Source organism: Scylla paramamosain, chromosome 25 (assembly GCF_035594125.1).
Source record: "Scylla paramamosain isolate STU-SP2022 chromosome 25, ASM3559412v1, whole genome shotgun sequence".
NCBI classification, from domain to species: domain Eukaryota; kingdom Metazoa; phylum Arthropoda; class Malacostraca; order Decapoda; family Portunidae; genus Scylla; species Scylla paramamosain.
Genome location: NC_087175.1, coordinates 12,760,144 through 12,783,392, shown reverse-complemented (window position 1 = coordinate 12,783,392; position 23,249 = coordinate 12,760,144). Strand labels below are relative to the sequence as shown.

General features: G+C 41.7%; 1 protein-coding gene across 2 annotated transcripts in view; it reads left to right on the top strand.

Annotated features, from left to right (window-relative positions):
* LOC135113210 (pancreatic triacylglycerol lipase-like) overlaps positions 1-23,249 on the top strand; it is a 78,355-nt gene that overhangs the window by 6,907 nt on the left and 48,199 nt on the right. The window contains exons 1-3 of one of the 2 annotated variants that reach the window (XM_064028350.1): positions 5,488-5,537; positions 15,524-15,779; positions 16,699-16,856. In XM_064028350.1, the coding sequence (XP_063884420.1) occupies positions 15,635-15,779; positions 16,699-16,856 (303 nt within the window). In that variant the 5' untranslated portion in view covers positions 5,488-5,537; positions 15,524-15,634. Of the gene's footprint in view, positions 1-5,487; positions 5,538-15,523; positions 15,780-16,698; positions 16,857-23,249 lie in introns of those variants that run through there. The other variant, XM_064028351.1, reaches the window with a different exon arrangement.

Below are 23,249 nucleotides of genomic sequence, written 5' to 3'. Positions count from 1 at the left end.
TTCCATCCTTCTTTCCCTCCTTATTCCTTTTCTCTGATTTCCTTCGTTCATTCTTTTATTCTTTTATTTTCCTTCCTTCCTTCCAGTACTATTCCATTCCTTCCTTTCTTGCTCTTTCATCCTGCTGATCTCTGTTTTCATCCTTCCGAACTTCCTTCCTGATTTTTTTCTCATTTCCTATCTGTTCAACTTTACTTGTTTTTTCATCCCTCCTTTCCTCCTTTCTTCCTTCTTAGCAGGATATAAAAGATGTTGTTTGTACAATGTGGTTTTATTTTTAGACTAAACATACGAGTACAAGCAAAAAAAAAAAAAAAATCGTAATAATAATGGTAAAACGTCACAGATGCCACTTAAGGAAGAGGCATTGAAGTCACACCTCGCGACGTCCTATTGTTGTCAGCAGAGAATGGCACATCATGCGGTTTATCAGTATTATCATTATTAAATGCCAAGTCATGCCCGCCACACTACGGTCCCTATCTTCGTCATACCAACAAGACCAGATGGCTATTTCCTCGACACAATAACCCGCCTGCCGCCTGCCCCTCCATCACCACCTCCATTACCACATCCTCCCCGTTTTCCTCATGTATCGCGAACACCACCACTTCCTTCTCCTCTTCCTCCATTTGTTGTAGTAGTAGTACTTGAGGCAGCATCACCAACATGTTGTTGTTGTTGTTGTTGTTGTTGTTGTTGTTGTTGTTGTTGTTGTTGTTGTTGTAGTAGTTGAGGCAGCATCACCAACATATTGTTGTTGTTGTTGTTGTTGTTGTTGTTGTTGTTGTTGTTGTTGTAGTTGAGGCAGCATCACCAACATGTTGTTGTTGTTGTTGTGGTTGATGTTGTTGTTGTAGTAGTAGTTGAGGCAGCATCACCAACATGTTGTTGTTGTGGTTGGTGCTGTTGTTGTTGTTGTAGCAGTAGTTGAGGCAGCATCACCAACATGTTGTTGTGGTTGTGGTTGTGGTTGTTGTGGTTGTTCTTGTTGTTGTTGTTGTTGTTGTTGTTATTGATGATGCTGCTGCTGCTGCTGCTGCTGTTGTTGTTGCTGCTGCTGTTGCTGCTGTTGCTGTTGTTGTTGTTGTTGTTGTTGTTGTTGTTGTTGTTATTATTGCTGCTGCTGCTGTTGCTGTTGCTGCTGCTGCTGCTGCTGTTAGGTATGTCGCTATTCATTGAAGAAAGCTATAGATCGTAATAATAAATCAGTAAGCTTCAGTGGTGCTCATCCGTTACATGTACTTACTGCATTATTGTGTGTATATATATATATATATATATATATATATATATATATATATATATATATATATATATAGAGAGAGAGAGAGAGAGAGAGAGAGAGAGAGAGAGAGAGAGAGAGAGAGAGAGAGAGAGAGAGAGAGAGATTGACTTTGTTGTTGTAGTAAAAAGTAAAAGAAAGGAGGAAGGCGGGTCCTGCCGGCCTCCCCCGGATCAAGAGGCAAACATAGAGATCAGATGTACATCACATTACAAAATAGCATATGCACATACATATACATATACATACACATATACATACATACAATATATATATATATACATACACATACATACATGGACATACATATACAAAAGTACACATACATACATACACATACACGTACATATAGATAGATAGATAGATATTTTATTGACCACAAGCAAACAGATAATACCAAAGGATTGTACATAATAGTATTACATAATCTACAAGATAATATTAAATTATTATCACTTCCTAACTGTAGTCCATCATCTATTAGTTACTAGAAGTCTATTATTACAAAATAAACGAGCTAAACATAAACACTGGAGAAATATCTATTCTTAGGACCCTTGTTTATGAAATATATATATATAAACAATCATATTCATGACATCTACGCACTACTATAAGTATCAAATCCTCACTAATCCCACAATCGTGTGAATCATATTAAATACAAGTATAATTTATTACTTCTTTAATATATGGTCAAAATGTTATGAACAATCTTACACATAATCTCTGGCGTAAACTGATCCCCAAACAATTGTTCTAAAGTGGAGAACTGGTATTGATCCCTAAGTTGCTGTGTTAACTGACAATCCTGCACTACATGTCTCTCTGTTTGTAACCCTCCACACACACACAGCCTCTCATTCACCTCCAGTCGATCTGTTTCTTTGATTCCACCTGCCAGTCTCACACGCTAAACTATGTCCACTTACTCGAAATTGTGTGAATGATACTCTATGAATATCATTTACTGCATGCTTCACTGTATATATACGGTGTTCCAATAAATCTGGTTTAATATCCTTATATGTTGTGCGTCTTGAGGAGTTACTGTTTACCATGTCATCTTTTAATTTCTTCATTACCAAGCTCAGGTCCGGTACATTCGTGTTGATCATCTCTCTGACGGTCCGACTGGTTGGACTGTTAGAGTTCACACATTTACATACACATACACGTATACATACATACACATACACATACATACATACATATATACACACACATTTATTTACATACATACATACGTACACACACATATACATACACATACACATATACATACTTACACATACACATACATACATACATATACACACACACATACATTTATTTACATACATACATACGTACACATACACATACATACACACATAGACATACATACATATACACATACACATGCACTTACATATATTAGATCTGTATATACAAAAGGGGATACGTGTACACTAGCACATAGACACTATATATAAGGGGAGACATCTGTTCACAGCCAAATGGAGATCTGAGTAATGAGGAGAGGTAATAGTGGTATACTCACACACCCACACACTAATGACGGATTGACGTATAGCCAGTAGGGGGCCCATGAGGGTATGTGTACACACACACACACACACACACACACACACACACACTGCATCATCAACTGGGAGCAAAGTTCGGGTATTCTTGCAGAATAGTCCTAAGAGCATTGGTATTTATTTGCCAGCAGATAAGCTGCTACAGGTCTGAAATATCTGGGGGCCGAAACTTGCCAATACAGGGACAATCCCTAACATAGTGATGCAGTGTGTGTCCTCCAGGCACTGCACACAACTTACAGCACACTGTAAGGGTGTTATTAACCTCCCAGTAATACTTATAGCCTATCCTGAGGTGTGTGTGTGTGTGTGTGTGTGTGTGTTTTCTTTCAACAATGAGTGCGTTTAAAATATCATAAGTCAGACCATCGTTACAGGGGTTGTGGATTTGCCATGTTTAACAGCAAAAAGCAGTTCATCATGGGTGATGGGCACACAGGTGTTGCCACGCAGAGCACCATTATGATCGATCAGGTCCATTCTACGGGGTTTGTCCTGTGTAAGTCCTTCCTGATGTCCAGCAGGAAGGCCATCCATCGAGGAGGCTTGCTTCCATTGCATAATAAGCTCCTGCGCTTTGCTGGCTGGGTCAGGATCATCGATCTGACACCTGGACTTGCCCCTAAGCCTGTTCACATGTAGTAACACCTCCTGTAGGGACCGGATGCTGCTCACCCGGAAAGTAGCCCAGCATTTCTTCCGTGCCTGTTGTTGGAGCTCAGAAAGGTGTCGAGCCACAATGACCATGGCCTCCCGAGCCTCACGGTCATCAGGGTCATCCTGCCAGCATCTGTTGACAGTGGAGGACCTGGGGATCATTGGCATAGAACTGGGAACATGACCTCCGGGGCCTGAGTGGGGTCACTGTGAGACCCATAAATCCCTTGATGGCATGCAGAAGCCCCCCATACAATGCAGTAGGATCGATGAAGGTACCCTGCATGCTAGAGTACCACGTGTTGACATGACGGACAAGGTGTGGCAGCTGAGCACTGGGGATGCTAAGACATTTCCTGGACACAGGGGGGGGGAGGTAGGGACACAGAAGGTGGTCTCCAGACGAAAGTGGTCACTTAGAAGGGACTTGTTAAGAGAAGTTGCAGCAGTAAATGTTGGCATATTAAAGAGGACAACATAATCTAACCTACCACCCTGGACATGAGTAGGGACATTTTCGAGAGAGAGAGAGAGAGAGAGAGAGAGAGAGAGAGAGAGAGAGAGAGAGAGAGAGAGAGAGAGAGAGAGAGAGAGAGAGAGAGAGAGAGAGAGAGAGAGAGAGAGAGAGAGAGAGAGTTTGTGTTAGTATCTGTTAATCTACTTACTATCACTAGTAAACTAGGTGTGACAGGATATAAAGATACACCTAAATGGAAATCCTTTCACGGTAATCTAATACCAAAGAATAAGTTTAGAGGCTGTGCTTATACTGACACTGGTACATTTAGGGAATAAGGAAATTAATTTTCATAAAATTTTTGACAATCAGATGTTTCGTCATCACTCGCCTCTGAGGGATGGAAAAATATACGGATTGTCAAGGGAAAATATCCACTCGTAGTCTGAACTTGATTTTTTTTTTCTAGCTAATGACAAATGTTTGGTGTCTGTTGTGTGGTCAGCTTCTCTAACAGTGAAAATTACTTTGTATATATTTGGTTAATATCTGCACCTATTTAATTGCACGTCGTTGTTACTACTGTGTGATTTATTTTAGAGAAGTCTTTCAGGATTTATTTCATGAAAACCATAGCATTTTGAACTCTACAGCTAGTTCTCTAATTCCTCGTGTATGGAGAGAGTATATGTCCAATCGCTCATTCTTTCCTGGAACAATATATTAACCAACTTTCTTTTTTTTTTTTATTCGCTTTTTATGTACCCTTTACCTTACGTTTTCATCTTTTATGGAATTTGATAGCGTTGTATCGGTTTTTTATCACTAATAGGCTTAACTTTGCATTCATCTAGCTTAAGAACAGGTTTTACCGTGTAAAAGAAAGGAAAAAATCGTAAAAAAAAAGTTTGGCCAATACTCATGTATGGACACACAATTTCTGAATACCCCAGTCTGCAACATTTTTTTTTTTTTCAGTCCTAGCTCAAACAAAAGATATGATGTGAAAGGAAAGAACTGAAACAAAGTTTAGAATGATTAGTTCCCATCCGACTTCTCTAAATTTACTCATGTATGGACGAGATCAGTTGTTCTACAGTTGTATGTTGGGATTTCTTGATATTTTCATATTTTTATTTTATAGAAAAAAAAAAAATCCTACTTTTCACGGCTGTCACTTACAAGCTCTTCGCTCAAAGCTTTGGTAAAAAAAACTACCTTGGATGATTCAAGGCTTGTTGTAAAAGTCATTAAGTAGATATAAGCAAGTGTATCTTTAAAGGAATCTATTTTCTATATACCATACCGTAGTGCCGTGTCAGGTGACGTTGGCGACAATGGAGTGCCACACTCTTCTGTTCCCAACCAACCCCACTACTTCTTCCATTTTCTATAATGACATTTTATTTTTGTTCACAGGATAAACTATTGAATTCTATTGTAAGAGGATCAAGTAGCATCATGCTTGTTACAAAGGATTTAAATGTAAGCATGTAGTTTTCATTGTACTTATTACTGTTACACAGCAAGATGTAAGCCATAACAAAACGCAGTAAGTGATTATTCTTAGATTTAAGGTTTAAGCTTTCCCATTGAAGGCAAAAAGCTTTCACGCCCATGCAAGAGGCAAACGTGGTACATAGGACCTAATAAAGACCCTTGTGATACAAGATAGTGTTTGTTGATTGACCCAGCACTAATAATTTGACACAAGTATGATTTCGCGGTCAGAACCGCCACAGTGAAAGCTTTTCCACCTCAAATGAGAGAAGTGAAAGCTTTACCACCTCAAATGGGAGAAATGAAAGCTTTTCCACCTTATGTAGGAGAAGTAAAAATTCAAGTTGGACCACGACACCGCGTTTACCTGTGGTGAACAAGTTTGCACCTACACTGCTCTTCATCTGATCCTGCACTCAATTGTGTAGTCTCAAGCAAGAAGACAAACAAGAAGGTTAAGGTTAAGGAGAGTGTTGTTAGGTAATGTATTTTTTGCGTGTATAAAGTTCAGTATAATACCAACACCATGGCAGACAGTTGAAGTGATAAAAAAGTGTCATCAACCCAGGTGGAAAAAGTGAGAGGAAGATAATTCCTACAGAGAAGGGTTGACATTATCAAGTTACACTCAAGAACGACAGGTGTCTAAGTGAGCTCATGACAGTAATTTGGAAAATAGTAAGTAGCAATGGTTCTCCTCAGTTAGTGTGTAATGACTATGAAAAGTGGAGAAGCTTTATGTTGAGTTTCAACAGTTAGAAAGTGACTTGCAAATAATACTAACTGAAGAAGAAAAGGCCGAGTACATGGAGGAATTCACAGATCATGGCAAGACTTTAGTAGAATTTAAGGAGGAAATAGAGAAATATTTTGCAACTAAGAGTACTGAATTCCATCATAGAAGTGTGCATGCTGATGATGGTGTTTCACAATACAGTCATACTTCAAGTAGATCAAAGTTAGTTCCCTTTCAGCAACTGAAAAGGCAGAACACCTACGTCTGGAGGAATAGCAGAAGAGAGCAGAAAGTACTGCAGAGAGTGCTGCACTGCAGGCAAAAAGCCTGCACTGCAGCACTCTCTACCCTGCACGAATTAGAAATTGAAGCTAAGATGCTAACCACCCAAGCAGAACTAGATAAATTAAGAATGGAAAAGAGAAAGAAGGAACTAGCCTTAAAAACAGAAATGGAAGTTAGCTTAGCAAACCTTGAAGCAGTAGAGATGATTCTAGAACAACTAATTGGGGAAGAACTGACTGTACCTGGAAACACAGTACCACCGTCTGAACCTCAAGTTACAGGCCCTGCATTGTTGAGACAAAGTGACTTGAGAGCTGCATCAACACCATGCATGCAATATGGTACAGACAACAACCCAATACAGTCAGTACTGAATCCTGCAGCAACAACCTTTGCACCAACACCCATGATTTTGCCTCCTCCTCTTCCTCTTCCTCAACAACAACTACCATCTATGCAGCCCAGTACTGGAACCAATAATCTAACAGCTGTTATATCTTCATTGGCTGACATTTTGACAAACAGGGAAGACAAATTACCTTTGAAGGAACCAGACATATTCAGAGGGAATGTGTTTGAGTACCCAGAGTGGATCAGCTCCATAGTAACTGAAGTTGAGTGCAAGTACCCCTAGGCTACTGACAGATTATATTATCTTGGGAAGTACACATCTGGGGAAGCCAAAATGTGTATAAAGAGTTTGTTATCAATTAACACTAGAAGCATATGTTAAGGCAAAGAAGTTGTTAGCTGACAGATATGGAAACAAACTCATACTTGCTAATTCATACCATGAAAGAATTGAAAAGTGTCCAACTGTGAAAACTGGTGACGGCAAGGCATTACGTGACTTTTCTGATTTTCTATTAGTGTTAGACAGCAGTGTCAACACTTAGTCAGCTGAAAGTGTTGGATGATGCTGATGAATATCAGAAAATAATAAACAAACTGTCAAAGCACATTCAAGAAAAATGGATGACATAAATGGCTTTATAATGAAGATAACGAACAGATCAGGGATAAGTATCCTTCCTTCTCAAAACTATGTCAGTTCATAAGTAAACAAGCTTGTATTGCTTGCAATCCTCTCGGTGCACGACTTGGTGAGTCAAAGATATGAAGCCAGCACGAAACAAAGGTCGCAGTTTTACCTCACAAGTTAGCAAGGTAATAACAGAACCAGTTAATTTTGTATCACAAAACAGCAAGGCAGTTCCAGAACCAGTCAGTTGTGCTTCACAAGTTAACCCAGTAGACACTACACAAGCTGAGAACTGTGACACCAAGGAAAAACCTGATGAAGTGTCCTCTCTGTGAAAGGCAACACAGACTGGAAGTTTGCAATGTGTTTAAAACAATGTCACTTTCAGACAGATGTGAGTTTGTAAAAAAAAAAAAAGTGGATATTGTTGGGCATGCCTCATATGGGGACACAGAAGTCACAACTGCAGATACAGAATAAAATGTGCAACATGTGGACATGCACACCCAACATTATTTCATGATGACTCAAAACTGACAAAGGACACGAAGAACACTGGACAGGAATCAAAGGTCACACACCACACTTAAGTCTACAATACAAGTACACAAGACAGTGGATGTTTTCATTCACTGATTATACCAGTGCTACTACACCATGAAGATAACCCAACTGACAACTTTATTGTATATACACTTCTTGATGACCAGTCAGATCTTTGCTTCATATCCGACTCTATGCTGGATGAGTTAGACACTCATGGTGTATCGACTATGCTAGTTGAAGACACCATCACTTGTAAGAGAATAAGTGGGTTGGTGATAAAAGGAATTGCAGCATTCAGCATAGACAGAGTTGCCAAAAACCTACTCCAGAGATACTATTCCAGCTAAACATGAGCAAATTCCCAAAAAAGGACTCAGTTCAGAAGTGGAGCCACCTACAAGAAGTTGCAAATTTATTACCAACTTATTTCCCAGATATAGAGGTGGGACTGTTGATCGGACTCAACTATGTTCAGGCCATTAAACCCTTAGAATGTGTACCAGGAAAGGGAAATGACCCTTATGCAGTATGCATTGCCCTGGGATGGGTTGTAGTGGGAATCATGAGTCCAGGTTATGAAGACACTAACAAGACCTGTCAGTTACTAGTCACAAAAGAAAGAAAATGCCACTTCACACTGAAGACTCGTGTAAAGGAAGTAAGTCCCATTGAGGTAAACAAAATGTTTTAATTAGAATTCTGTGAACAACCCACTGAAGAAAAAATTGTCACAAGAAGATAGAAGGTTTCTGAAAATTATGAACTATAACATACACCAAAAAGATGATGGTCACTATGAGGTGCCACTTCCCTTCAAAACAGATGCAGTGAAACTTCCGAATAACAGGCAATTATTTATGAGAAGACTCCAAAGACTGAGGACAAGGTTGATGAAGGACCCTAAGTACAAGGATGATTATACAGCTTTTATGCAAAACATGATCACCAAGAATTATGTAGAAAGGGTTCCAGATAATGAAATGTCTCTGTGATGGATCAGTATGGTATGTTCTACACCATGGTGTGTACCACCCTAAAAAGCCTGGCAAGATAAGGATTGTGTTTGACTGCAGTGCTGAATATGAGGGAGAAGTCTTGAATCGACATTTACTTCAAGGCCCTGATCAACAAACAACCTCATTGGTGTGCTGTGTCACTTTAGGAAGGAAAGGGTGGCCTTCACATGTGATATAGAAGGTATGTTTCACCAAGTTGATGTTAATGAAGAAGACAGAAACTTCGTAAGATTCCTCTGGTGGGAAAATGGTCAATTTAGATAACACTTCTGTAGAATACTGCATAAAAGTACATCTCTTCAGAGCTGCTTCATTACCAGGGTGTGCCAACTTTGCATTAAAACACACTGCTGACAGCTACAAGGGCAGCTATGGTGAAGAAGCAGCCAAATTTATAAAGAGAGACTTTTATGTAGATGATGGTATTACATCAACTGCCTCAAAGGAAGATGCACAAAAAACTTATTGAAAATGGCAAGAAGTTGTGTGAAAAGGGTGGTTTCCATCTTCACAAATTTGTAGCAAACAACAAGGAAATTTCAAATGCTCTATCAACCAGTGAACAAGTACAAGATTTTGATAAAATAAATATTCTGCAACAAGAACAACTAATAGAAGGAACTCTTGGAGTACAGTGGTGCATTGAAAGTGACTCCCTACATTTTAAGATAGACCTACAAGACAAGCCCCTTACTCGACATGGTATACTGTCTACAGTCAGTATCATTTTTGATCCCCTCAGACTTATATCACCTACTCTCCTTAAAGGGAAACTCATCTTGCAAGAACTATGTTGTGATGAACATGGTTGAGATGACCCAGTCCCTGATGCTACATGAGCTGATTGGGAGGAATGGAGGAGTGATTTTGAGTCTTGTTGAACTCAAAATACAACGATTTTACAAGCCACAGGAATTTGGTCCTGTCAAGACAGTTGAGCTACACCACTTTTCTGATGCTTGTCTCTCTGGGTATGGACAGTGTAGTTATTTAAGACAGATAGATGATCAAGGTAGTGTTAACACCACTCTGTTGATGGGAAAGTCATGTGTTACACCTCCCAAGCCAGTTACAGTGCCATGTTTGGAAATGATAGCACCCACAATGTCAGTGAAAGTGAGCAATTTTTTGTGTAATGAGTTAGAATATAAAGACATCACACAGTACTTTTATACTGACAGCAAGGTGGTTCTGGGATACATTGCAAATGAAAGCAAAAGATTCCATATATTTGTTGCCAAATGAGTGCAGAAGATCAGGGACTACACTGTTCCTATAGACTGGAGGTATATAGAAACTGATCACAATCCAACTGAATTTGCCTCCAGAGGATTGACTGCTCAAGAGTTGAAGGAATGTAAATTGTGGTGGAAGGTCCAGAGTTTCTTTCAAGCAATGAAGCAATGTTGCCATCCACTGAATACACTGAGTTGTCTCCACATGACCCAGAGGTGAAAAAGTCTCAGTCTACAGTACATATACCAAGATCTTGCAACAAGAGAATGTCCTGGACAGATTGGAATATTTTTCAAGTTGGTTCAAAGCAAAAAAAAGCAATTGCAGTCATTCTTTGATACAAGAGGATTCTAAAGGAATGAGTAACACAGAAGTCAAAAGACAAGACATGTCCAAAACCTAAGGGTATGAAGAAGCACTGCAATCCTGTTAACGTTCAAGAAATACAGGAAGCATGTGATCACATTCTGTGGATGGTGCAAAATCAAAGCTTCCGTAAGGAAATGCATGTGCTAAAGAGAAAGGGGCCTGATGGCAAGAAATCTGTGGCAGGCAAGAAAAGTCCTTTGTGGTCTTTAGATCCCTTTGTTGAAGACAACAACTTGCCGAAAGTTGGTGGTCGTATGAGAAGAGCCACACTCCATGAGGACATCAAACACCCACTCATACTGCCCAGACACAACCATGTAACCAACCTTGTGATTAACTACTTCCATGAAGAAAGTGGGCATCCTGGACATGGCATGACCTTAAATGCTATCAGACAAGCTGGCCTTTGAATTATGGGAGCTCAGGCAGCTGTGACGTAGTTAGTGATGAAGTGTGTAACCTGTCGCAAACTCAGAGGTTCAACAAGTGAGCAGAAAATAGCAGATTTACCAGAGGATAGACTTGAACCTGCACCACACTTTACATATGGTGCTGTAGTTTATTTTGGTCCATTCTATATCAAAGATAGAAGATCAGAATTAAAACGCTGGGGTGTCCTGTTCACTTGTCTAGCCTCAAGGGCTATTTATATTGAGACTTCTAACTCTATGACAACAGACTCTTTTATCAATGTCTACAGGAGATTTGTATGTAGAAGAGGCCCAGTGAGAGAATTGCACTCAGACAAGGGAAGCAACTTTGCTGGTGGTAAAAATGAACTTGATGCAGCTTTAGAAGAAATGGATGATTTTAAGATCTCAAGAGAATTGCTGAAGAGTAACTGTGACTTTGTGAGATTTAAGATGAATGCTCCACATGCAAGTCACATGGGTGGAGTCTGGGAGAGAATGATTCGCACTGTAAGGAACACACTCTCAGCCCTGCTTGTGAAAGATGCTCAGCAACTAAATGATGAGTTGTTGAGAACCTTGATGACTGAGGCAGAGGCAATAGTCAACAGTCATCCTTTGACTTGCATAGACACAACGACTCCAGACTTTTTAGAGCCTCTCTCTCCAAGCCAAATTCTGACACTCAAGTCCAACGTAGTCCTGCCACCCTGTGATAATTTTGTACCTCGAGATATATACTGTTGACAACAATGGAGGTGTGTGCAGTACTTAGCAAATAAGTTTTGGAGAAGATGGAGAACAAAGTTCCTGTCACTTCAACAGGAAAGAAAGAAGTGGACAAAACTCAGAAGAAATCTCACAGAGGATGATGATGTTCTTGTAGTGGATGACTTCCTACTAAGAAATCAGTGGCTACTTGCTTGTGTTATAAACTGTTATCAAGGACATGATGGAGCCACAAGGAAAGTGAAGGTGAAAGTCATGATGGATCAAAGTATGAAAGGTCTGTACATAAACTAGTGTTAGTATTAGGTCGAGACCGAGGTATTCCCGACGAGGAGCCAAAGAATCAAAGGCAGTGATAGTAGTAGTAAGGAAACAGATTGTAAGCCTGGCCTGATGGACCAATATTGCGCCTTATTTTATCATGTTTAACTTGTAGGAAAATTGTTATTTTCCCTTTTTTTTTATTTATTTTTTTATTACTATAGTGTCCAGTCTCTCTAGTTTAATGCCAAGAATAAAAATGTGACTTGTACTTTTGTGAGACCTGACATCAGTATTATATTGTATTAATGCATTTATATACTATAAGTAGTAATTTGTTCCAAATTAGGGGAGCCATGTAAAAGTCATTAAGCAAGTGTACCTTTAAAGGAGTCTATTTTCTATAATGACTTATTTTATTTTTGTATACAGGATAAACTATTGAATCCTATTGTAAGAGGATCAAGTAGCATCATACTTGTTACAAAGGATTTAAATGTAAAAATGTAGTTTTCATTGTACTTATTACTGTTACACAGCAAGATGTAAGCTATAAAATGCAGCAAGTGATTATTCTTAGATTTAAGGTTTAAGCTTTCCCATTGAAGGCAAAAAGCTTTCACGCCCATGCAAGAGGCAAGCGTGGTACAGAGGACTTAATAAAGACCCTTGTGATACAAGATAGTGTCTGTTGATTGATCCAGCACTAATAACTTGACATAAGTGTGATCCTGCGGTAAGAACCGCCACACTTGGCCTTCCCTCTCCTCCACCCTCTGACTTCTTTATGCTACCCATTAAGATCTTTCACAATGTTTTCCATGCCCTCACTGGCTTTAACCCTCGGAAGACTTGAAGATTTATGTACCTGATGGGGTCTCTCCTATTGTTCTTCAAAACTGTGCCGCCATGTTTGAGCCTTGCCTAGTCAAACTCTTCCAACTCTATTAGTGTCTACCTTTCCTTCTTGTTGAAAGTTTGCCTACATTCAGCCTGTTTCTAAAAAGGGTGATCATCCTAATCCCTATTGTTTTAATTTCCTGCCTCTCTAAAGTTCTTGAATCCATCCTCAACATCAGTCACTTCACAACCTTCTATCTGATTGCCAGTATGGATTCTGTTGAGGCTGCTCTACTAGTGATTTTCTGGCTTTCTTGGTCATTTTCTTTTAGCGATTTTGGTGAAACTTTTGCTGTTGCCTTACACATTAAAAGCTTTTGAAAGAATCTGGCACAAAACCTTGATGTCCAAACTACCCTCTTACGGCTTCTTTCCTTCTCTCTTTACCTTCATCTCAAGTTTCCTTTCTGACTATTCCATTGCTGCTGTGGTAGACGGTCACTATTCTTCTAAACATATTAACAGTGGTCATCAGGGTTATGTACTGTCATCCTTTCTTTCCATTATTCATAACCGATGATCTTCTGAAGCAAACTTCTTGTCTTATGCACTCTTACGCTGATGATACCACCCTGCACTTTTCCACATCTTTTTGTAAATGCCCAACCTTCAGGAAGTAAACAGTTCACTCAGGGAAGCCACAGAACGCCTGACTTCAGATCTCTCTGAAATTTCTGATTGGGACAGAGCAAACTTGGTATTGTTCAATGCCTCAAAACTCAATTCCTCCATCTATCAACTCAACACAACCTTCCAGATAACTATTCCCTCTTCTTCAGTGACAGTCAACTGTTCCTCTCTTCTACACTGAACATCCTCGGTCTGTCCTTTACTTATAATCTAAACTGGAAACTTCACATCTCATCTTTAGCTAAAACAGCTTCAATAAAGTTAGGTTAAAGTGTTGTGAATCGTCTCTGCCAGTTTTCTTCCCCTCCCCCTCCCAGCTGCTAAGTCTGTACAGGAACCTTATTCTTCCATGTATGGAATATGCTTCACATGTATGGGGGGCGGGGGGTTCCACTCATACTGCTCTTTTGGACGGTGGAATCAAAAGCTTTATGTCTTATCAGCTCCTCTCTTCTAACTGACTGCCTTCATCCTCTCTGTCATTGCCACAGTGTTGCATCTCTTGCTATCTTCTATAGCTATTTGCATGCTAACTGCTCTTCTGATCTTGCTAACTGCATGCTTTCCCTTCTTCCGTGGCCTCGCTGCACATGGCTTTTTTTCTTTTGCTCACCCCTATTCTGTCCACCTCTCTGATTCAAGAGTTAACCAGCATTCTCAATCATTCATCCCTTTCTCCAGTAAACGCAGGAACTCCCTGCCTTCTTTTGTATTTCTTCCTTCCCATGACTTGAACTCTTTCAAGAGGGAGGTTTCAAGACACTTATCCTTCATAAAAAAAACGAACATTTGAGTGGCACCTCAGTATGCATTTTTTTTTTATTATAATTTTGTTGCCCGTGACCGGTGCCCCTCCAACATAAAAAAAGAGAGAAAAAAATCGCTTAATCTAGAATATCTTTCTTAGGTGTTTTTGCCATGAAATGGACAGTAATTGGTGATGCAATCATTGAATTCAAGTAGTATTTGTATTATTTACCAAATTTTCTAATGACGGAAGGACAGTTTTGAGAAACTCTAATAAAGGTTCGACAACTTATCAGGGATGTTTCTTTCAGCGATTTACCTTTGACAACCCTGTATTTGAACGGTGAACCATCACGAAAAACCACGTAATAGAGGAGACTCTGAAAAATATATTTGTTACTATATATATATATATATATAGCTTAAGGTCAGACTCACCGAGGGGGGAAATCAGCCATTGCGTTGCACCAAGGACCCTGGGGTGTTTGGGGGGAACCAAAGGTAAAGATGGGTGCCCCCCATTTCTACTTTCATGTAAGTATTGGCTGTAAGGGTGGAGACTCTAAGCTATTCCTGCACCAGCACATTTCAGTTCTCTCGGGAGCCCTTCCTAAGCTTACCACACATCGTGCATTGATGTCTAATGCTATATGCTTTTCATATTGGGTACACATCAATATAAGATTGTATACTATATAAATAATTTTGAATTTTATCCATCACTTGAATACATATGAGGTTATAACTTTTATTATGTTACTATTATGCCTTTACTAACAGCAGTATTGTAAGAAGTAAATTTATTTATTTATTTATTTATTTGTGGGGGTCGGGGAAGGTGGGGTGGATACGGAGGTAGAAAGGTGGATAGGGGAATTGGGCTGTTTCCTGGAGATTGCTTTTTTTTTTTTTTTCTTAATAGTATGAAATTATTTACCGCCACAAATTTTAGGCACAAAAGCAAAAACTTAAAATTTACCTCAAAATGGTTCCCAGAGGTAGAACATATCTTTTAAAAAACATATGCTATATTCCTATCAGAGAGAGAGAGAGAGAGAGAGAGAGAACTGATAAAAAAAAATGCAGGGCCTTACATAAGTCTCCAGGAATATCCCAAAGTTCCCGCCTCCCTCCACACTCCTTCCCCCTCAAAACCCTTTATGTAATTTGCCGCCTTTATGTAATTTGCAGAACTCGCCGCGTATAAAAGAGAGTGGCTTTCTCCACCTAGGAAGTACTAGCCTGCAACCAGGACAGGAACGGTGAAGGTTGCTGGCTGCGTCCAGAGAGCAGTTCACCGACATGGGGAAGAGCAGCGTATGGCTTGGCGTGGTGATGGTGGTGGTAGTGACTGGGGTGGCTGCCCGAGCAGCTACAATCCCAGGCTGGAGACGCTCTGAGGCTGTGGACCTCAACCATAGATCCGTGATACCCTGCATAGAGTCAGGCAAGGAGAGAGAGAGAGAGAGAGAGAGAGAGAGAGAGAGAGAGAGAGAGAGAAGGGGTGATGTTAAATAAGATAGTAATAACAAATATATTGTGTACTGAAATAAAACACAAGGGGATGTCACGCCATTTCTAAATTCTTTACACTGCTGTGATATACACTGATGTTTTGTGATGAAACATTTTGATGATAGATATAATTGCCAAATATGCATCTCTTGCTTTGAAAAAAAAAAAAAAAGATAAAGAATAAATAAATAAAATAAATAAATAAAATAAATGAATGAATAACAGTAGCATAATGTTATCTTTGGGTTGCTATTAAATGTTATGTGAATATTGATTACATTATTTATCTTTATAAAAGTAATAATGAAAGATAATACTACTGCTACTAATAATGGTATTGGAGGTGATAATTGTGGCTGTCGTCATTGACGTCGTCGTCATCATCATCATCGTCGTCGTCGTAGTAGCAGTAGTAGGAGTAGTAGTAGTAGTAGTAGTAGTAGTAGTAGTAGTAGTAGTAGTAGTAAGGAAAAGTAATGATAGATTTCATAACTTTATCGGAGCTTTAGTAATAATGATAGTAATGATGATGATGACAACAGTGATAATAATGATGATGATAATGATGATGATGATGAAGTTAATGATGATGACGACGATGATGATGACTACAACAATAATAATAATAATAATAATAATAATAATAATAATAATAATGATAATAATAATAACAATAATAATAATAATAGCAATAATTATAATCTTAACAACAACAGTAACACACACACACACACACACAAAGAAAAAATAAAACATCAACAAGAAGCAAACCCCAACCACACGCACAAGACCAACAGTTACTACAACCACAACCTAATCTTGCATTTCCTTACGGGTCTGTGGGCGAGTAGATGATCCGGAGCCTTGGTGCGACCCTGTGCTGGGCTGCCTGTATCTCACAGATGATTGGTTCCACTCCAATCGTCCCTTCAATGTGATGCCTAACTCAAGGGAGCATATCAACACACGCTTCATGCTGCACACACGGGAGAAACCTGCAATCCATGAGGTTAGAAATACTGATAATAAGGAGTGGGGATAATGGACCATATTTTGAAACACCACTACACCGCAGCTGTACTGCTTTCAAAAGGCTCTAATTGGAGCTACACGGGTTTTTAAGGGTTTTTAAGGGTGTTTTTATAGCGTAATAAATTAACAAGATTTTTATATTATTAAGAGAAAAACACTCTTGAGAAACTGGCTAATCTTTGTGACCTTTAAAAATAGTCGTGGTGGGAGGGCAAAACACTTCTAAATGTGGTCCATTATTATGCTCTAAACTCAGCCGAGACCATATAACACCATGGTAAAGAATGTTGCTTAATAACACAAATGGGATGAGGGAAGTAAGATGTTTCTTTGTAAATTCCTTTCCTTTCCCGTCTCTGATTGCTCTTCTGAACCTTGCCCATGCCCTCCAATTTCTAGCCAAAAGAGTCAGTTGTAGCCAAGTCATCCTTCCAGCTGTTTCCCTCACTGACCCTTTCCATGTAGTTCTTGGCCATCCTCTCAGTCTTTTTTTTTTTTTTTTTATGTAGGAAGGACACTGGCCAAGGGCAACAAAAATCCAATAAAAAAAATATACCCACTGAAATGCCAGTCCCATAAAAGTGTCAAAGCAGTGGTCAAAAATTAATGAATAAGTGTCTTGAAACTTCCCTCTTGAAGGAATTCAAGTCATAGGAAGGTGGAAATACAGAAGCAGGCAGGGAGTTCCAGAGTTTACCAGAAAAAGGGATGAATGATTGAGAATACTGGTTAACTCTTGCGTTAGAGAGGTGGACAGAATAGGGGTGAGAGAAAGAAGAAAGTCTTGTGCAGCAAGGCCGCGGAAGGAGGGGAGGCATGCAGTTAGCAAGATCAGAAGAGCAGTTAGCATGAAAATAGCGGTAAAAGACAGCTAGATATGCAACATTGCGGCGGTGAGAGAGAGGCTGAAGACAGTCATTTAGAGGAGAGGAGTTGATGAGACGAAAAGCTTTTGATTCCACCCTGTCTAGAAGGGCAGTATGAGTGGAACCCCCCCAGACATGTGAAACATACTCCATACATGGACGGATAAGGCCATTGTACAGAGCTAGCAGCTGGGGGGGTGAGAACAACTGACGGAGACGTCTCAGAACACTTAACTTCATAGAAGCTAGAGATGAGATGTGAAGTTTCCAGTTCAGATTATAAGTAAAGGACAGACCGAGGATGTTCAGTGTAGAAGAGGGGGACAGTTGAGTGTCAATGAAGAGGAGGGGATAGTTGTCTAGAAGGTTGTGTCGAGTTGATAAATAGAGGAATTGAGTTTTTGAGGCATTGAACAATACCAAGTTTGCTCTGCCCAATCAGAAATTTTAGAAAGATCAGAAGTCAAGAGTTCTGTGGCTTCCTTGCGTGATATGTTTACCCCCTGAAGGGTTGGACGTCTATGAAAAGACGTGGAAAAGTGCAGGGTGGTATCATCAGCATAGGAGTGGATAGGACAAGAAGTTTGGTTTAGAAGATCATTAATGAATAATAAAAAGAGAGTGGGTGACAGGACAGAACCCTGAGGAACACCACTGTTAATAGATTTAGGAGAAGAACAGTGACCGTCTACCACAGCAGCAATAGAACGGTCAGAAAGGAAACTTGAGATGAAGTTACAGAGAGAAGGATAGAAACCGTAGGAGGGTAGTTTGGAAATCAAAGCTTTGTGCCAGACTCTACCAAAAGCTTTTGATATGTCCAAGGCAACAGCAAAAGTTTCACCAAAATCTCTAAAAGAGGATCACCAAGACTCAGTAAGGAAAGCCAGAAAATCACCAGTAGAGCGGCCTTGACGGAACCCATACTGGCGATCAGATAGAAGGTTCTGAAGTGATAGATGTTTAAGAATCTTCCTGTTGAGGATAGATTCAAAAACTTTAGATAAGCAGGAAATTAAAGCAATAGGACGGTAGTTTGAGGGATTAGAACGGTCACCCTTTTTAGGAACAGGTTGAATGTAGGCAAACTTCCAGCAAGAAGGAAAGGTAGATGTTGACAGACAGAGCTGAAAGAGTTTGACTAGGCAAGGTACAAACATGGAGGCACAGTTTCGGAGAACAATTGGAGGGACCCCTTCAGGTCCATAAGCCTTCCGAGGGTTTAGGCCAGCGAGGGCATGGAAAACATCATTGCGAAGAATTTTAATATGTGGCATGAAGTAGTCAGAGGATGGAGGAGAGGGAGGAACAAGCCCAGAATTGTCCAAGGTAGAGTTTTTAGCAAAGGTTTGAGCGAAGAGTTTAGCTTTAGAAATAGATGTGATAGCAGTGGTGCCATCTGGTTGAAATAGAGGAGGGAAAGAAGAAGAAGCAAAGTTATTGGAGATATTTTTGGCTAGATGCCAGAAATCACGAGGGGAGTTAGATCTTGAAAGGTTTTGACATTTTCTGTTAATGAAGGAGTTTTTGGCTAGTTGGAGAACAGACTTGGCATGGTTCCGGGCAGAAATATAAAGTGCATGAGATTCTGGTGATGGAAGGCTTAAATATCTTTTGTGGGGCACCTCTCTATCATGTATAGCACGAGAGCAAGCTGTGTTAAACCAAGGTTTAGAAGGTTTAGGACGAGAAAGAGAGTGAGGAATGTACGCCTCCATGCCAGACACTATCACCTCTATTATGCGCTCAGCACACAAAGACGGGTCTCTGACACGGAAGCAGTAGTCATTCCAAGGAAAATCAGCAAAATACCTCCTCAGGTCCCCCAAACTAGCAGAGACAAAACGCCAGAGGCACCTTCGCTTAGGGGGATCCTGAGGAGGGATTAGAGCGATATGAGATTGTGATCGGAGGAGCCCAACAGAGAAGAAAGGGTGACAGCATAAGCAGAAGGATTAGAGGTCAGGAAAAGGTCAAGAATGTTGGGCGTATCTCTAAGACGGTCAGGAATACGAGTAGGGTGTTGCACCAATTGCTCTAGGTCATGGAGGATAGCAAAGTTGTAGGTTAGTTCACCAGGATGCTCAGTGAAGGGAGAGGAAAGCCAAAACTGGTGGTGAACATTGAAGTCTCCAAGAATGGAGATCTCTGCAAAAGGGAAGAGGGTCAGAATGTGCTCCACTTTGGAAGTTAAGTAGTCAAAGAATTTCTTATAGTCAGAGGAGTTAGGTGAGAGGTATACAGCACAGATAAATTTAGTATGAGAGTGACTCTGTAGTCGTAGCCAGATGGTGTAAAACTCGGAAGATTCAAGAGCGTGGGCACGAGAGCAGGTTAAGTCATTGCCCACATAAACGCAGCATCCAGCTTTGGATCGAAAATGAGGATAGAGAAAGTAGGAGGGAACAGAAAATGGGCTACTGTCAGTTGCCTCAGACATCTGAGTTTCAGTGAGGAAAAGAAGATGAGGTTTAGAAGAGGAGAGGTGGTGTTCTACAGATTGAAAATTAGATCTTAGACCGCGAATATTGCAGAAGTTAATGAAAAAAAAGTTGAGGGGGGTGTCAAGACACTTAGGGTCGTCGACAGAAAGGCAGTCCGACCTGGGGATATTTATGGTCCCCTCCCCAGATGGGGACTCCGAGGCTGGTATAGGAGTCACCATGATGATTTTAAAAATTTTGAGTGAAGGGTGTGTGTGTTATTAGGTGCTTGTAGTTTTGTGTGGAGGAAGAGAGTTGTCTTTAGAGGGCAGGCTGTGACTGCCCCCTTGTGTTGTGAGACACAAAGGGAAACGTTCAGTGAGGTCACAGCTAGGTTTAATGATAAGTTCACAGCATCCCCTGAACAGTGCTTTAGACTTCACTGGGAGTAATTATCGTTTCGGCAGGTGTCTACTGCCTCCTCCTCCAGATCTCCTATGATCTCTCCATACATCATTCTCCGAGGTGTTCTGTCTCCTGACATTCTCTTTGTTTCTCAGCCATCTTCCACACATGTAAATTTCACTCATGAAAATAAAGAAAAAAAAAATATCAAAGAATCCGTTTCATTCTGTCAAGTGAAACTACTTTTTGTAAATAATATTGTACGGTTTTATCTTTCATGTGCCTCGTTACTCTGGCGATTATTATTTCTAAGAGAGTTAGGTAATTGTGTATGGCTGCTAGGTTGGGCTAGTTTAGGTAAGGTTGAAACAACAAATGGCGACTGTGATGATACTAATGACGTAACTAAAGATGATATCTTGAAAGTAGTTTCTTCCCCCAGCAAGGAAAGTACATAATTCATCGAAAAATTTCATTCGACACAATTCTGAACATGATCAATTTCTCCAGTCTTTCATAATTTATTATGAGGAATTATTGAAGAGTATTTTTGCTAATGGAATATATATGAAGAAATTTACTTTAGGAACCTTAGGAACTGGGGAGGTGTTTTGTTTCCCCGCTGCGCTCACTTCCCTATTCTTGACTTTTGAAAAGTTTAAGCTTGGATTTCACATGGTATTAACAATGGACACGATGGAGATTAAGCCTTTCAGTGCCCGTGGCAATGTGGCATTTGATACTTCATGTGAGCAACCCTTCACGATTTTAGTGTGGAAAAATATAAAAAGTCACTGAGAGGATTGACTCGATCATTCATTTTGCTGTCTGCGATGTGTTTTGATATTATACTCTAGACTTCCACCAAACTGTTATTAAACCTGAGAAGTCATAGTCATAGCAGCCATAGGGTTTGAGCCAAGCAGTTGATGGCTGCTTCAGCCCTCTGTACTTACAGTACACCCCTGCGGGGAAGCTGTTGTAATGTTCTCTACGCCAAGGACATGGAGGCAAACATAGACCACAGTCTTGGTTTTATTGTTGGTGTACAGCAATACCCGGGCGAGCGGCCGCGGGTGTGCGAGACGAGAGTCGAGGCGAGACTGACTGCTCCCTCGTGGGTTCCCCAGCTCCCAGGTGCTTGACCTAACCTGACTTGAGTCTGACTGGTCCCACACCTGGGAAGCTTAGCATGTATGGAATCCACGAGGATTAGCGTGGAGGGACTAGCTGGTTGGCCAGTCACTACATTACGCCCCCCTCTCCCACGAAATAAGAAACAAAGGGAGAGATGACCGACGGGGCTGAGCAAAGCAGCGAGGGCAGTCCGCAGCAGGCGGCGAAGGCGTTCTGGAGCAGGCGGCGAGAGCGGTCCGGAACAGGCAGCACAGGCGGTTCGAAGCAGGCAGCGCGGGTGGTCCGGAGCAGGCGGCGAGGGCGGTCCGCAGCAGGCGGAGAGGGTAGGGGCGAGCACCAGCGGGCGGCGTTGGGCGGGATGGGAGGTGGTGTCCGAGTGGGCGGCATCGGGCGGGGCGGGAGGTGGTGCCCGAGCGGGCGGTGTCGGGCGAGGGCGAGTCGGGCGGGCTGCGGGGACCGGCGGCGAGGTGGCGCACCAGCGGGCGGCGGCGGGGCGGGAAGTGGTGTCCGATCGGGTGGCGTCGGGCGTAGCGGGAGGTGGTGCCCGAGCGGGTGGCGTCGGGGCGAGTCGGGAGGTGGTGCACCAGTGGGTGGCGTTGGGGCGGGACGGGAGGTGGTGTACGAGCGGGCCGCGGCGGGCTGGGGCAGGAGGTGGTGCATCAGCAGGCGGCGGCGGGTCAGGACAGGAAGTGGTGCACGAACGGGCAGCAGCGGGAGGTGGTGTCCGAGTAGGCGGATTTGGGTGGGGCAGAAGGTGGTGCCTGAGCTGGCAGCGGCGGGCCATGGCAGGAGGGTGGTGCCCGAGCGGGCGGCATCGGACGGGGCGGGTCGGGTGCGCCTCGGGGACGGGCGGGACGGGGCACATAACACCACAGCTGTGAGGGGGAGTCCGGGATGCGACACTGAAGCCTCTGTAGAGCCGTGGGGCCTTCCGGTAGGGCCCGCAACTCCTGATCGCCTTCATGCACCGCCGCTAGTGCTGCGTAGTCCACGGGAGGGGGACGTGTGTCCGTTGCCACGCTGCGTGGTAGGGCGCTGTCGCCAGAGCACGTATCGCCAAACCATGCCAAATCTCTTCGAGGTGAGGAAAACATGTGGCTACGTCAGGTGTGAAGGCGGGAACGTCACGCATGTCATATGTGGTCGCCATCGCGTGTCATGCGTCACTCCGGGGTCACCAACTGTAGTGTTCTCTACGCCAAGGACACGGAGGCAAACACAGACCACATTCTTGGGTTTATTGTTGGTGTACAGTAATACACGGGCGAGCGGCTGCGAGTGTGCGAGATGAGAGTCGAGGCGAGACTGACTGCTCCCTCAGGAGCTTGACCTAACCTGACTTTGAGTCTGGCTGGTCCCACACCTGGGAAGCTTAGCATGTATGGAATCCACGAGGATTAACGTGGAGTGACTAGCTGGCTGGCCAGTCACTACACTCTTCTGGCTGAAGCACCTTGAACAGCTCTCGCTCACACTTATTAAGTATATCAAAATCATTCATAGCTCATTTCCGAGGTTTGGGTGGAAACTTTTTTTTTT